This window comes from Cololabis saira, chromosome 23 (assembly GCF_033807715.1).
Source record: "Cololabis saira isolate AMF1-May2022 chromosome 23, fColSai1.1, whole genome shotgun sequence".
In the NCBI taxonomy this organism is placed as follows: domain Eukaryota; kingdom Metazoa; phylum Chordata; class Actinopteri; order Beloniformes; family Belonidae; genus Cololabis; species Cololabis saira.
Window position 1 is genome coordinate 32906246 of NC_084609.1, and position 12912 is coordinate 32919157.

The 12912-nt window shown below is 44.5% G+C and overlaps 1 protein-coding gene across 3 annotated transcripts in view; it reads left to right on the plus strand.

Annotated features, from left to right (window-relative positions):
- mkln1 (muskelin 1, intracellular mediator containing kelch motifs) overlaps positions 1–11925 on the plus strand; it is a 64060-nt gene extending 52135 nt beyond the window's left edge. For 2 of the 3 annotated variants that reach the window (XM_061715195.1, XM_061715196.1), the window contains exons 15-18: positions 795–934; positions 2777–2879; positions 5187–5241; positions 7356–11925. In XM_061715195.1, coding sequence (XP_061571179.1) covers positions 795–934; positions 2777–2879; positions 5187–5241; positions 7356–7477 — 420 coding nt within the window. In that variant the 3' untranslated portion in view covers positions 7478–11925. The remainder of the gene's footprint in view (positions 1–794; positions 935–2776; positions 2880–5186; positions 5242–7355) is intronic. The other variant, XR_009770899.1, reaches the window with a different exon arrangement.
- Positions 11926–12912: the final 987 nt, after the last annotated feature.

Here is a 12912-nt window from a genome sequence, read left to right on the forward strand (position 1 = left end):
AATTGAAACTGGTTTGCTGTGATCGTTGATGGCAAACTCATATTAAGCATTTACATCGCTGGTTATTATGTGCCCCCCAATTAGATCTGTTCTGCCGCCGACTCTGTTTTAACCTCATCTGCCGTTCTTTTTGTCTTATAACTGCATTTATTCTATCGCAGATTTTCTCCGATATTGCGTTTCTTTTGGTAATGTTTAAATGTCTTTGCTGTAGTTCATGAATGTGTTTATTTGCCTCTTCCACTAATATTTTTAACTCCACTGCGTCAAATTTCATTTTGCGCTTGCCATTTCCATCCAGACTCTATGGCGCAAAGTTTGCGCTCGCAAACCATAAGACGCGCAACACCTCATTTAAATACTGCAGTTTGCACCTGTTATCAATTGCGCACGCAATCTTAGTTGATCACCCGCAAAACACACAACAACAGCACGCGCAAACTTTTTCAGTGCACACGCAATTTAGTACTCTTTATTTAGGATCTTAGTAAATCGGGCCCTCAGTCTTTCTGTCACTCAGTCTTTCTGACACTCAGTGTTTGTAACCTGCTGTGAAGTCTCATCTGTGATGTCATGCTCGTTCCCTCTATATCTTCTCAGTATTGATCGTGTTCCTCCAGTGCGGCTGGACGTCCAGTACATAGTTAGTTTTTTGCCACTGTGAAAGAGGACGGTGGTCAAACTTTCATCTCTCTGGGAGTATTTATCTATCTAAAGGCTAGTTTAGTTTGTACTGGGGAGGTCAGGAGGTGGTTCCGCTGAGCTGATGCTGGTCATGTGTTCTCCGTGTCCAGGTGCACTACCTGTTTGGGGGGAATCCCGGGAAGTCCTACTCTCCCAAGATGCGCCTGGACGACTTCTGGTCCCTCCGACTGTGTCGACCCTCTAAGGAGTACCTGCTCCGCCACTGCAGATACCTCATCAGGAAGTACAGGTCTGAGTTTGGTTTTTTTATTTTAAATTTTATTTATTTGCACATTTTTGAAAGAAGAAAAGAAAAAAAAATACAATGGAATGCATTTAGAGTAAATAAAAAAAAAGTAATAAAAAAAAAACAACAATGTAAAAGAAAATGTGCTGGAGAGGTCAGAAACCTGAGAGGCTTATGGAGTGACCCCTCTCTCTATTGGTGCTTTTCCACTAGTACCTACTTAGCGCGACTCGCCTCGTCCTGGTTTTGCGCTTCTCCACTACGGGCGAGGTGGGTGGAGGCGTGCAGGGTTGATACTTTTCTGTAACTATTCTGCCAAGGTTCTAAGCTGCTGAGTCGGCTGTATCTGACATCATCACAATACAGGCCAGCGATTGGTCGGGGGGTTGGAGTCAGATGTCTGAGTCAGGAGGAGGAAATCAGAGAAAGAGACTCTGGCGGATTCTGGTTCATTTTATTCAACCAGCAACGGCAGCAAAAGTCTGTTTCATGATCCAACTCTGAGGGTCAGATGTTCATAAACCTGGTGCTGAGGAGAGAATTAAAAAGGGATCTAGACGGAGATAAGGAACGACCAGATCTACCAGGATCTCCGTCTCTTCATAGCTGCTCACGGCTCCAGCTGACTTTTCAGCAGCAGCGTTGATTTGATGCTGAACCATAATTCAGGCTTTATTTCTCATCAGTGCCGACGAACAAAACAAACAAAAAAAAAGCGTTGCCGCTTGAATCTTCTCTCACTCTCATTTTTTAACTTGATATCAAACACAAGCCCCAGAACCAGCAGCACATCTATCATCTCCTCCAGGTTCTACATCTTTAGTGTTGTTGTCTTCTTCCTTTAGATACACAATCAAATACGTCACAGCAGCTTCACTGCAACCTCCTACTGCTGATCTGGGTGTTGAAAAGAAACGAGGTTGAGTGGAGTCGGGCTGAGTAGGTACTAGTGGAAAAGCGTCATATGATTCACTTCAGACAGTAAAACGAAAAATACTGTAGAAAAAAACCCATAATTAAAGGTAATTAAATAATAATTAAAATAGACACGAAAAATGTGATAAAAAGAGCAGAATGTAGCATAAACCAAAACAAAGAGCATCTGGATATCGAGTATATACAGTGTAGTTGTATGTTCATGTAGAGACAGACACACACAGACAGACGTTGATGGAACTGGGTCAGCAGCTGTTCACATCTCAGCTATCACTTTGTTTTTTAATCTTTTTTGGAAAACTAGGAGGGACGGAGTGCTAGGTACGAGGTTCCAGGTGTTATTCCACAGGGCGACCCCTCTGTTAATGTTATATTGCCCTGTAATGGTGCTGTGAATATTGGATTTTATACAAAAGTATAGTTGGAAATGGAGTGGTAGTGATTGGCTTAAATACAAAATTTTGTAAATAAAAATAGAGATTAGCATTTTCTTGATATCTGCACCTCTGGGACTCCTGTTGCCTCTGCCAGCGTTGTAAACAGCCGTGTTGTGTGTGTTTTCTGTTATCCATATAACGCCACCGTGGTGAAATGTCCAAATGGGCCCTGGAGCCAGCTGTTTTCAGAAAGCAGTTAAAGATGCAGGATATGCTTACTTCTCCCAGCTGATACAAGAACAACCTTTTCTAAAGTCGTGATTAAAAATAAATAAAAAACAACTTTTTTGTGTAATGTTTTGAGGAGAATTGTCTTAATCTGAAAAAGTGTCTGCTGGACGACACAATGGCAAGGTAAGTTGGTGAAACTGGGATCCTCTGCCTCCTCAGCTGTTGGCCTGTTGTCGCCATCTAGTGGTCAATAGCAGTAATAAGTGAGTGTTTTTTCCTCCTGTGGTCTTGTGTTGCTCAGGTTTGAGGAGAAAGCCCAGTCGGAACCACTGAGTGCACTGAAGTACCTGCAGAACGACCTGTCCCTCACCGTAGACCACACAGACCCCGACGAGACCAAGGAGGTACTCACTTCCTCTCACTTTCATGTGCCTTTTTAAATATTCCAGAAGAACAACTTATGACTATGTTTATATGCAGTCAAAATTCTGGTTATTGCTAATATTCCGGTTACTGAAACATTGGGAATATTCCGTTTACATGGTAATTAATCATTTGGGATGTCTGGATCAAACCAGCGACGCACGGAGAACATCATGACGCAATTCCCGTCATTTCTGCTTCTTCTTCCTGTATCCAAATTCAAAACAAATGCTGCTTCGCACAACTTTTCTCTCACCTTCTTGTAAATCTTCTATCCCGGTACTTTCTAGCGTCTACAAATGCAGAAATGTTCATATCCTTCATTCCATTTATGAAGTGATTAGTCTCCTCCTGGTCTTGGTTTCTCCGTGTTTAGAAGAACTTCCTGGACTCAAAAGACCAGGATTCCTTGTGAACAGAGCATGTGCAGAAAACAAATTCCTGTTCCGTTTGATGGGGATATTCCGTTTGGTGTTTACATGACCCAATATTCGGGTTTTAAAAGGAGTAACCCAGGGCTCATGTTGGGGTTTTTAAAAACTCGAATATGAGCAAATTCTGGTTATTCAAAGGGGTTATTGGTGTTTACATGGCCGTGCAAATTCAGGTTATTGCCAATATTCTGGTTTTAAAAGGGTTATTGATGCATGGAAACGCAGTCAGTGACACATTAGAAAGAGATGTGGAATCTGCACCGACGAGAGTCAGAAAAGACTTGTTGGTTCGTGAACTCTGCTCTCTACTCTTAAATGTATTATTTCTGCAGCTGTGGTTTTCATGTCATGTGTCCGGATGGACTCGTGCTCAGACTTGTGGTTCAGCCCTGGCGCGTGTGTAGGGCGTGTGTAGGGCGTGTGTAGGGCGTGTGTAGAGCGTGTGTAGAGGGTGTGTAGAGCGTGTGTAGGGCGTGTGTAGGGCGTGTGTAGGGCGTGTGTAGGGCGTGTGTAGGGCGTGTGTAGGGCGTGTGTAGGGCGTGTGTAGGGCGTGTGTAGGGCGTGTGTAGGGCGTGTGTAGGGCGTGTGTGTAGGGCGTGTGTGTAGGGCGTGTGTGTAGGGCGTGTGTGTAGGGCGTGTGTGTAGGGCGTGTGTGTAGGGCGTGTGTGTAGGGCGTGTGTGTAGGGCGTGTGTGTAGGGCGTGTGTGTAGGGCGTGTGTGTAGGGCGTGTGTGTAGGGCGTGTGTGTAGGGCGTGTGTAGGGCGTGTGTAGGGCGTGTGTGTAGGGCGTGTGTGTAGGGCGTGTGTGTAGGGCGTGTGTGTAGGGCGTGTGTGTAGGGCGTGTGTGTAGGGCGTGTGTGTAGGGCGTGTGTGTAGGGCGTGTGTGTAGGGCGTGTGTAGGGCGTGTGTAGAGGGCGTGTGTGTAGGGCGTGTGTGTAGGGCGTGTGTGTAGGGCGTGTGTGTAGGGCGTGTGTGTAGGGCGTGTGTAGGGCGTGTGTAGAGGGCGTGTGTAGGGCGTGTGTAGGGCGTGTGTAGGGCGTGTGTAGGGCGTGTGTGTAGGGCGTGTGTGTAGGGCGTGTGTGTAGGGCGTGTGTGTAGGGCGTGTGTGTAGGGCGTGTGTAGGGCGTGTGTAGAGGGCGTGTGTAGGGCGTGTGTGTAGGGCGTGTGTGTAGGGCGTGTGTGTAGGGCGTGTGTGTAGGGCGTGTGTGTAGGGCGTGTGTGTAGGGCGTGTGTGTAGGGCGTGTGTGTAGGGCGTGTGTGTAGGGCGTGTGTAGGGCGTGTGTAGAGGGCGTGTGTAGGGCGTGTGTAGGGCGTGTGTAGGGCGTGTGTAGGGCGTGTGTGTAGGGCGTGTGTGTAGGGCGTGTGTGTAGGGCGTGTGTAGAGGGCGTGTGTAGGGCGTGTGTGTAGGGCGTGTGTAGGGCGTGTGTAGGGCGTGTGTAGAGGGCGTGTGTAGGGCGTGTGTGTAGGGCGTGTGTAGGGCGTGTGTAGGGCGTGTGTGTAGGGCGTGTGTGTAGGGCGTGTGTAGAGGGCGTGTGTAGGGCGTGTGTAGGGCGTGTGTAGGGCGTGTGTAGGGCGTGTGTGTAGGGCGTGTGTGTAGGGCGTGTGTGTAGGGCGTGTGTGTAGGGCGTGTGTGTAGAGGGCGTGTGTAGAGGGCGTGTGTAGGGCGTGTGTAGGGCGTGTGTAGGGCGTGTGTGTAGGGCGTGTGTGTAGGGCGTGTGTGTAGGGCGTGTGTAGGGCGTGTGTAGGGCGTGTGTAGGGCGTGTGTGTAGGGCGTGTGTAGGGCATGTGTAGGGCGTGTGTAGAGGGTGATGGCTGCTGTTGATGAGAAGTGACTGATGTTAGTTCCTTGTTTCAGTTCCAGCTGCTGCCATCGGCGCTCTTCAGATCCAGCTCCGACTTCATCCCCCTTGGTAGGAACACCAGCACTTTTCTTTGCACACACTGTTTTTATTTATATATATATATATATATACAGTATATATATATATATATATATATATATATATATATATATACGTACGTACGTACACACACACACACACACACACACACACACACTCTCTCTTCTGGGAAGATTGTTCAGCATTTGCAGAGCTGGTGCAATAAAAACCGACGAGCAGCAAGAGAATGTTCCCAACCAGCTCTGCTCCAGAGCCACAGCACATCTACCTGCATCCACAGAGCTAGCAGGCTGCATGCGTCCACCGCCGGGTTTTAAGCCTGATTTATGGTTCTGCGTTAAACCAACGCAGAGCCTACGCTGTTGCCGTGACGCCGTCGTGAATCCTTCGGACTTCTCCGTCACTCCATTTCTCCACAGTGCAAAAACCCCCAGAGCACTAGTTGATACTTTTCCAGTCACAGTGAATCAAACAGATAAGGACAACTATCACTAATCACACACACATAAAGAAAAGAGCGCTGAAAGTTCACTCCTGCTTCATGAACCAGAACCGGAAATGCGTTGTTACAAGTAAACCAACCCCAGCCCTCTTGGTCTGCGTTGGGTCGTAGTTCCATGTTTTGGGAGGTGCAGGTCAGGCTACGGCGTAGCTACGGAGACTCCCGCGTAGCCGCTAACCTACGGAGTAGGTTTAACGCACAACCAGAATTCAGCCTGAACTCCTAAAACACAGTTTAGTTCAGTGAGGAATGAGCAGGTGATCGCTGCTCGCTTTTCTTCGCAGTTTCATGTCACCCAGACATGTCTTTAGTTTGTCGAGCAGCTCGGCGGTCGAGCAGCTCGGGCTCGCTGCCCTTTCAGACACTGACGTTCCCCCAGATTCTAGACCACATGGTCTGGACTGTGGGAGAAATATGAACATCCTGGGAACATGTTTGATCCAATGTTTCTCCACATTTGTAGACCGCATGGATACCCTATTCATCTTTGTTCCTTAAATATTGGTGTGGTGAGCTTTTGCTTCTCCATCACATCATCATTACCATCGCCAGTTGGTGCTCTGTTTCAAATCACTTTTCTCACCTCACTAGTGCTTAATTGGCCCTAACCAGCCAACCTGAAATTCAAAAATGGATGTGTTTGAAGAAATGCTGTGTGCTGCTGACGTCCCCGACTCCCCCAGTCTGGCCTTCGGCAGGAGGGTCCCCCCTTATGATCCAGGTCCTGGTCCAGGTTTCTACCCCCTTATGATCCAGGTCCTGGTCCAAGTTTCTACCCCCTTATGATCCAGGTCCTGGTCCAGGTTTCTACCCCCTTATGATCCAGGTCCTGGTCCAAGTTTCTACCCCCTTATGATCCAGGTCCTGGTCCAGGTTTCTTCCTCCTAAAGGGGAGTTTTTCTTGCCACTGTTTGGCTTAAGGTTTTTCTCCCACTATGGGAGTTTTTACCTGCCATTGTTTATGTAATAATTGCTCGGGGGTTTATGTTTATGTTTATGTTCATGTTCATGTTCTGGATCTCTGGAAAGCGTCTAGAGACAACATCTGTTGTATTAGACGCTATATAAATAAAATTGAATTGAATTGAAATAATATAAATGTGAATAAATCTGGTCATCCATCTTGGTCCTTGTATTTCGCGGCCATCGTTTTTTGTTTTGAAATGACAAAATAAAAATTTTCTTTTGTTTTGATAATAAAAAACGGAAAACGGATCATTACCCATTATCTGTTATCCGATTTCATTGATGTGTTTGAAAATGAAATTGGGAATTAAAACAGCGAGTGGAAAACTCTTTTCTATTTCCTATTCGTTTCCAAGGATACTGAAAACAAGGATTTGACAAATGGGGGGGATTGCACATGCACAGTAATAAATGAAGAAAATAGTTTCTGGTTCTCTGTTTGCACATCAATGAAATCGGATAACGGATATTGGATAACGATCCGTTTCCGTTTTTCGTTTTTTATTATCAAAACAAAAGATGGGAAACTGATTATTTTGTATTATATCTCTATTTTTATTTTGTCATTTCAAAACAAAAACAGATGGCCGCGAAGTCCACGGACCCTTCTTTGTAAATGTCTCCTGTCCTACCGATGTCTCTGTCTTGTTCCCAGGCTTCTCTGACGTCGACCAGACGTACGCTCAGCGGACGCAGCTGTTTGACACACTGGTGAACTTCTTTCCCGACAGCATGACGCCTCCTAAGGGCAACTTGGTGGACCTAATCACCCTCTAGCCCGGCCCCCCGGGCCCCCCAGACTGGCTACACCTCCACAGGACCCCCCGGGCCCCCGGCCCCCCCAGACTGGCTACACCTCCACAGGGGCCCCCCGGCCCCCCCAGACTGGCTACACCTCCACAGGTCACACATGAGACTCAGACCAGATATTTTTCTAAACATAAATCCTGCTGGTTGAACGTTAGCCCCCTCCACCATATGGACCTGCTGCTGTAGCGGGCCGTGTCACCATGACGACAAGGCTCAGATAACACACTGCTTTTCTGGATACGAGTGGAAATCCATCCCAGCATGAGGTGCGTGTGTATGTGCTGCTTACTGCTTCCTGTTGCTCACGGAAGATTAGTGGGAGCTCCTCTCAACCATTATCTGCTTGTTTTTCATCTTGATTGTTCTGTGAAAACGCTAAGCCAATAAGAGGATCTCGCACATTTGTTTGCAGTCTTCTTTTCATTTACTCCACTATTTTAAGTGCAAACTCCTGCAAAGTTGATCACAGGTATCCGTGTGCGTGTGTGTGCGTGTGTTTGTGTGTGTGTAATATATATATATACACACACACACTATTTATTTGAATACACCAGTTCCCCAGGTACTCTTATTTAAAACATTTTTTCAAAATCTTTCCTGCAAAACATCAGTTTTCCATTCATGTGTTTGGCTTTTTTCTCTGTAACACATGCTCCAATTATTTATTGTGATGGCCAAAAAATGCAGAATAAATCGACAGTGAAAGTAGTTTTAGAGAGTACTATGAGATAAAGTTTAATATATATATATCAATATATCTTTTGATATAGATACACAGGACAGACCCAAAGTTTGGACACACTTCCCCAATTTTTTTAATGAGAATGTGTGTCTAAACTTTTGGTCTGTACTTTATATCTATATCAAAAGATATATTGATCCAGGTTTTGGTTGCCATCCCTGTGAGACTGGCGGAGTGACTTTAGTAAGTATTGGAATGTAATTTAAGCGCTGCACTGTAAGAATATGTAAATACACATCTAGAGGTTTTCTCAAATTTCCCCCAAGTGAAGACATTTCATGCTTTCCACATTTATCAAGGCTTTTTGGCTCTGCATAAAACACTCAATAGTACTTAAAAAGAATTGAAATAGTTGGTGTGTGAGTGAAGTTCCAGCAGCAACGATCCGTCGGCTGAGTGGGAAGGCGCTTTTGTTGTTTGTTTTTTATGTGTTGACAGGAGGTTCCTACAGTGTGATAAATTGTGTGAAGAATTCCTTAATTCTCCTAAAAATCCAGTGTTTACCTGGATATTTTTGTGACTTCAGAAGATTCAATCAGGGCTCTCAAATCTGGGGCCTTTTTTTCTTCTTCAAATCTTCAGCATTAATCTTAAAATGCCAGTGTATTTCAATGCAAACGTTTTGATGGCATCCTTCACTTTTAAATATGTTGCCAAGTAGAGTAACAGGTTTTTTTATTTTTTTATTTTATGTTTAATTTGTTAAAGGAGACATATTATGATATTTTTAAAAACCTTTTTTTTTTTTTTTTAAGAAGTGACAAAAACAATTCTCAGGTCTTTTAAAAAAAAAAATGTCTGACATAGTTTGGCAAAAATACCACAGGAATAGAGTCTGAAAGCTCTGTTTTCAACTCAACCATGTGTTTACAACTTTGTTTCTAGCAGCGTGTTTTAGGGGGAGTAGAGACACTTGCCTCTTCTTCAGCATGTCAAGCTGGGTGGCGATTAAGATGGGAAGTTGCATAATCCCACTCTGATTTTAGGTTTGTGATGTCACAGTATCCCGCAGGTCTCATCCGCTCGGTGAGTAAGACGCACTGAGAGCACGGCTGCCCCGTCAGAGTGAGCGGCTGTTATCTCAGGACGCCTTCCATTATCAGTTGGTACTGACCAATAAATGAAGCCCTAATAAATGCATTACAACCCAGAGAGAAATCTTTTTCATAATATGTCCCCTTTAATATCCAATTCCATTGCTTTCTTCCTTAAAATGTAACATCCTAACAGATAGTCATAGGGTTCACAAGCCCAAATATCCACAAGAATATAGAAGAAACTATCATTTTTGCTTTTCTTTGGTTGCTTAATGAGTCGACTCCATTTGAATTCAAGATTCTTGTCATTCATTTCGAAGTCCAAGTTCCCAAGACTATAAAGTGAAGACTGATGTGACGTTGCTCTTGTTTCAGTTCAGTTGGGAAACTCAGCGCTTGTTCAATGACTTTTAGATCTTAACATTTAATTGGCGAGCCAGCTAGGCTTCACGTCGGCTTCACGTCGGCTGCAGGTGGCAGGATTTCATCCTGGTGAGATCGGCTTGTTCACACAGGTACGAGGAAGCTGCCTTCCTTTCCCTTAAACACCCCAAACATGTTCATCATCATCTTATCTGTAGTTTGTGTCACATGAGCAAATATGATGATGATTAATTCATTTTAATTTGGGCAGTTAACAGTTGGCATGTTAATAAGCCCAAGTTGTAACTGCACAGTTTTTTTTTTTTTTTGTGGTTTCCACGCAGCCGTGTGAAGCTGGACTTAACAATTGCCTGCAGACTGAGCTGAAATGCCCAGCAGCTCTTTGACCCGGGGGAGACGCCCTGAACTGAACACAGAGAGACTGGGACTGAGCCGGAGCAAATGCACTGGGATAGTAAGAGCCGCTTGGATCTGTCGGTAATAACGTGTTGCTCAACGCCAACGTTAGCTCCAGTCTGCCAGCTGTCTGACTTTTTAATGTGAATGTGTAGAACACCTTTACACGTTCCAACCCTGTTGGGGACTTTTTATGGTCGAAGCAAGACTTACTCCCAGGATTTTCTTTGGAGAGGACAAAATATTTTGGTGGAAATACCACATTAGAATAAAGCTGCAGACTGTCATTCACTGTAAATATAATGACACGTCTGCTCCCATCATGACGTCAGTGAAAGTTTTATTCTGAAAAATAAATCTCCTTTGATATTTGCAAACAGCAAATTATTTAAATCTAGAGAAAACACTTCATTAGCAGGATAACTTGTGATTATATTAAAATCATGACATTTCTTTAAATTGATCGATTGATTGGCCATTTGTAGAAATTAAATGATGTCTTTTCCACTTTGAAACTTTTATCCGTTGACTAGGCGGTGGGGTTACATGTTAGTAAATCGATAAAATGATCACTGATTCAGATCTTCTTTTCTTTTGGGGGGGGGTACTCTGTATTCTGGGTAAATGTGGCAATGGGACAAGTATTGTCAGTGATCGCCAGTGATTTTAGCGTCACTGGGTCAAGGTAAAGGCCAGAGAATGTAGCTCCACCCTGGAGCTTCTGGTCAGTTTTTGCTGTCGCAGAAATGACTCCATCAGTTTTTGATCAGCAGTTTATAGATTAGCTTAGCAAAACCAAGTGTACTGACGTAAGTAACGCCCCAGGAGTCAGAAATGGTGTGCAGTTTTATCTGTTAAAACAGATTTGGCCTTTCTGACAGCAACCGGACTGGTTTAGTGTTTTTCCCAGCGTGACCTTGGGGTGATGGCTAACCTCCCTTTTCTGTTTCGCTTCGACCTTGCTGAGAGTATCGATGCCACGCCCATTTATACCACAGTATGAAGGACAAGGAACACACAAGCCGAAAGAAAGCTAACGCTACACATGTTTACATTTTTTTAAATATTGTACATCTCTACACTAATTTCAGATAGTTTGTAGCAGAGGTCTGAAATATGCAGAACAATAAAAAACGAAGGGCTTGTGACGTCTCCAGCCACTGAACTCCATGTTTAGAATGATTAAAACGAGCTGATTCACCGTGTAAATGCACTTTTGTTTCAAAGATGAGCCTCCTGCAGAATGATATTCAGTGTTTGTTTGTCTGCTGCGTTTCCATCACTGCTTTTTGGACTGTCCCAGATGTTTGAGGACGTTTAAGCGTCAGCGGGAGCAGCAGAGCTCGCCTGCCGCTCCCATACACGCTGAACTGATGAAAGCTTCCCTGTGTGGGTTTTGTTGAAGCGTGACGGGTGTGTGCACTTGTTTTCTTCATGTTGCTGTGATGCTGACTACAGAAAAACAAAGTATGTAAACATGTTGGGGTTTTTTTTTAGTAAAAGACAAAGTAAAAAATAAAGAGGAGCATTCATGGACTTCTGATGATGATTAGAACTTGTCATGGTTTCCGGAGCGTTCGTTTTGTGCCAGAAGACAACTGTGTTCAAGAAAACTATATTGCAAGCACCTTTGTAAAAACAAGACATGCAATGCCAAATACTCTCCTTTTTGATACTCTAGGATCAATATTCTCCACAGAACATTTACTGTGTCCTAAGTTATTCCTGGTTCTCTGGAGTGCTGGGTGGGTCTGGCTGGAACTCTCACATCACTGACTGCAGTAAATGTGTAGAAAGCCTTGTAGTTTTGCATTGTATGTACTGTATATAATGAATAAAGATTGTATTTTGTTCAAGTGTTTTTTAATTGCCGTCACCATTTCCGCCCCCTTGTGGTCATGTACCAAAATGACCAAACTCCATCGAATTAAAAACAAAAAATATATATTAATTCATAAAATGAATTAAAAAAAATATATATATATTAATAAAATGAATAAATATGTATAAATATAATATATATATCAGGGATTCTTGAGATAAGGGACAAAACAGATTTTAAAAATCCTTTTTTTTTTTTTTAATGCACACTATATTCATTGGAACTGTATATTTCTGTAGAGAAGGGTCATGTAAAGGTACAGGTTCTAAATAAAAACACTTTAAAAAAAACCAAACATGCTTTACTTTAGAACTTGATTCATGTCAACTCCGTCAGACACTCAAAAGTTTACAATTTTAATTCTTCCAGTCCGACAAGAATCTAAAGTCCTGAAGTATGTCGGTATAGTGTTTAGTTACTCTGATATGTAATAAAATACAATATATAAACTTCCATCCATCCATCCATCCATCGTCCGCCGCTTCATCCGTTCCCGGGTCGCGGGGGCAGCAGCCTCAGCAGGGATGCCCAGACTTCCTTCACCCCAGACACTTCCTCCAGCTCCTCCGAGGGGAGTCCGAGGCGTTCCCAGGCCAGCCGAGAGACATAGTCTCTCCAGCGTGTCCTGGGTCTTCCCCGGGGTCTCCTCCCGGTGGGACATGCCTGGAACACCTCCCTAGGGAGGCGTCCAGGAGGCATCCGGTACAGATGCCCAAGGACCTCAGCTGACTCCTCTCAATGTGAAGGAGCAGCGGCTCGACTCCGAGCTCCTCCCGGGTGACCGAACTCCTCACCCTATCTCTAAGGGAGCGTCCAGCCACCCTGCGGAGGAAACTCATCTCGGCCACTTGTATCCGCGATCTTGTCCTTTCGGTCACTACCCAAAGTTCATGACCATAGGTGAGGGTAGGAGCGTAGATTGACCGGTAAATCGAGAGCTTCGCCTTTCGACTCAGCTCCC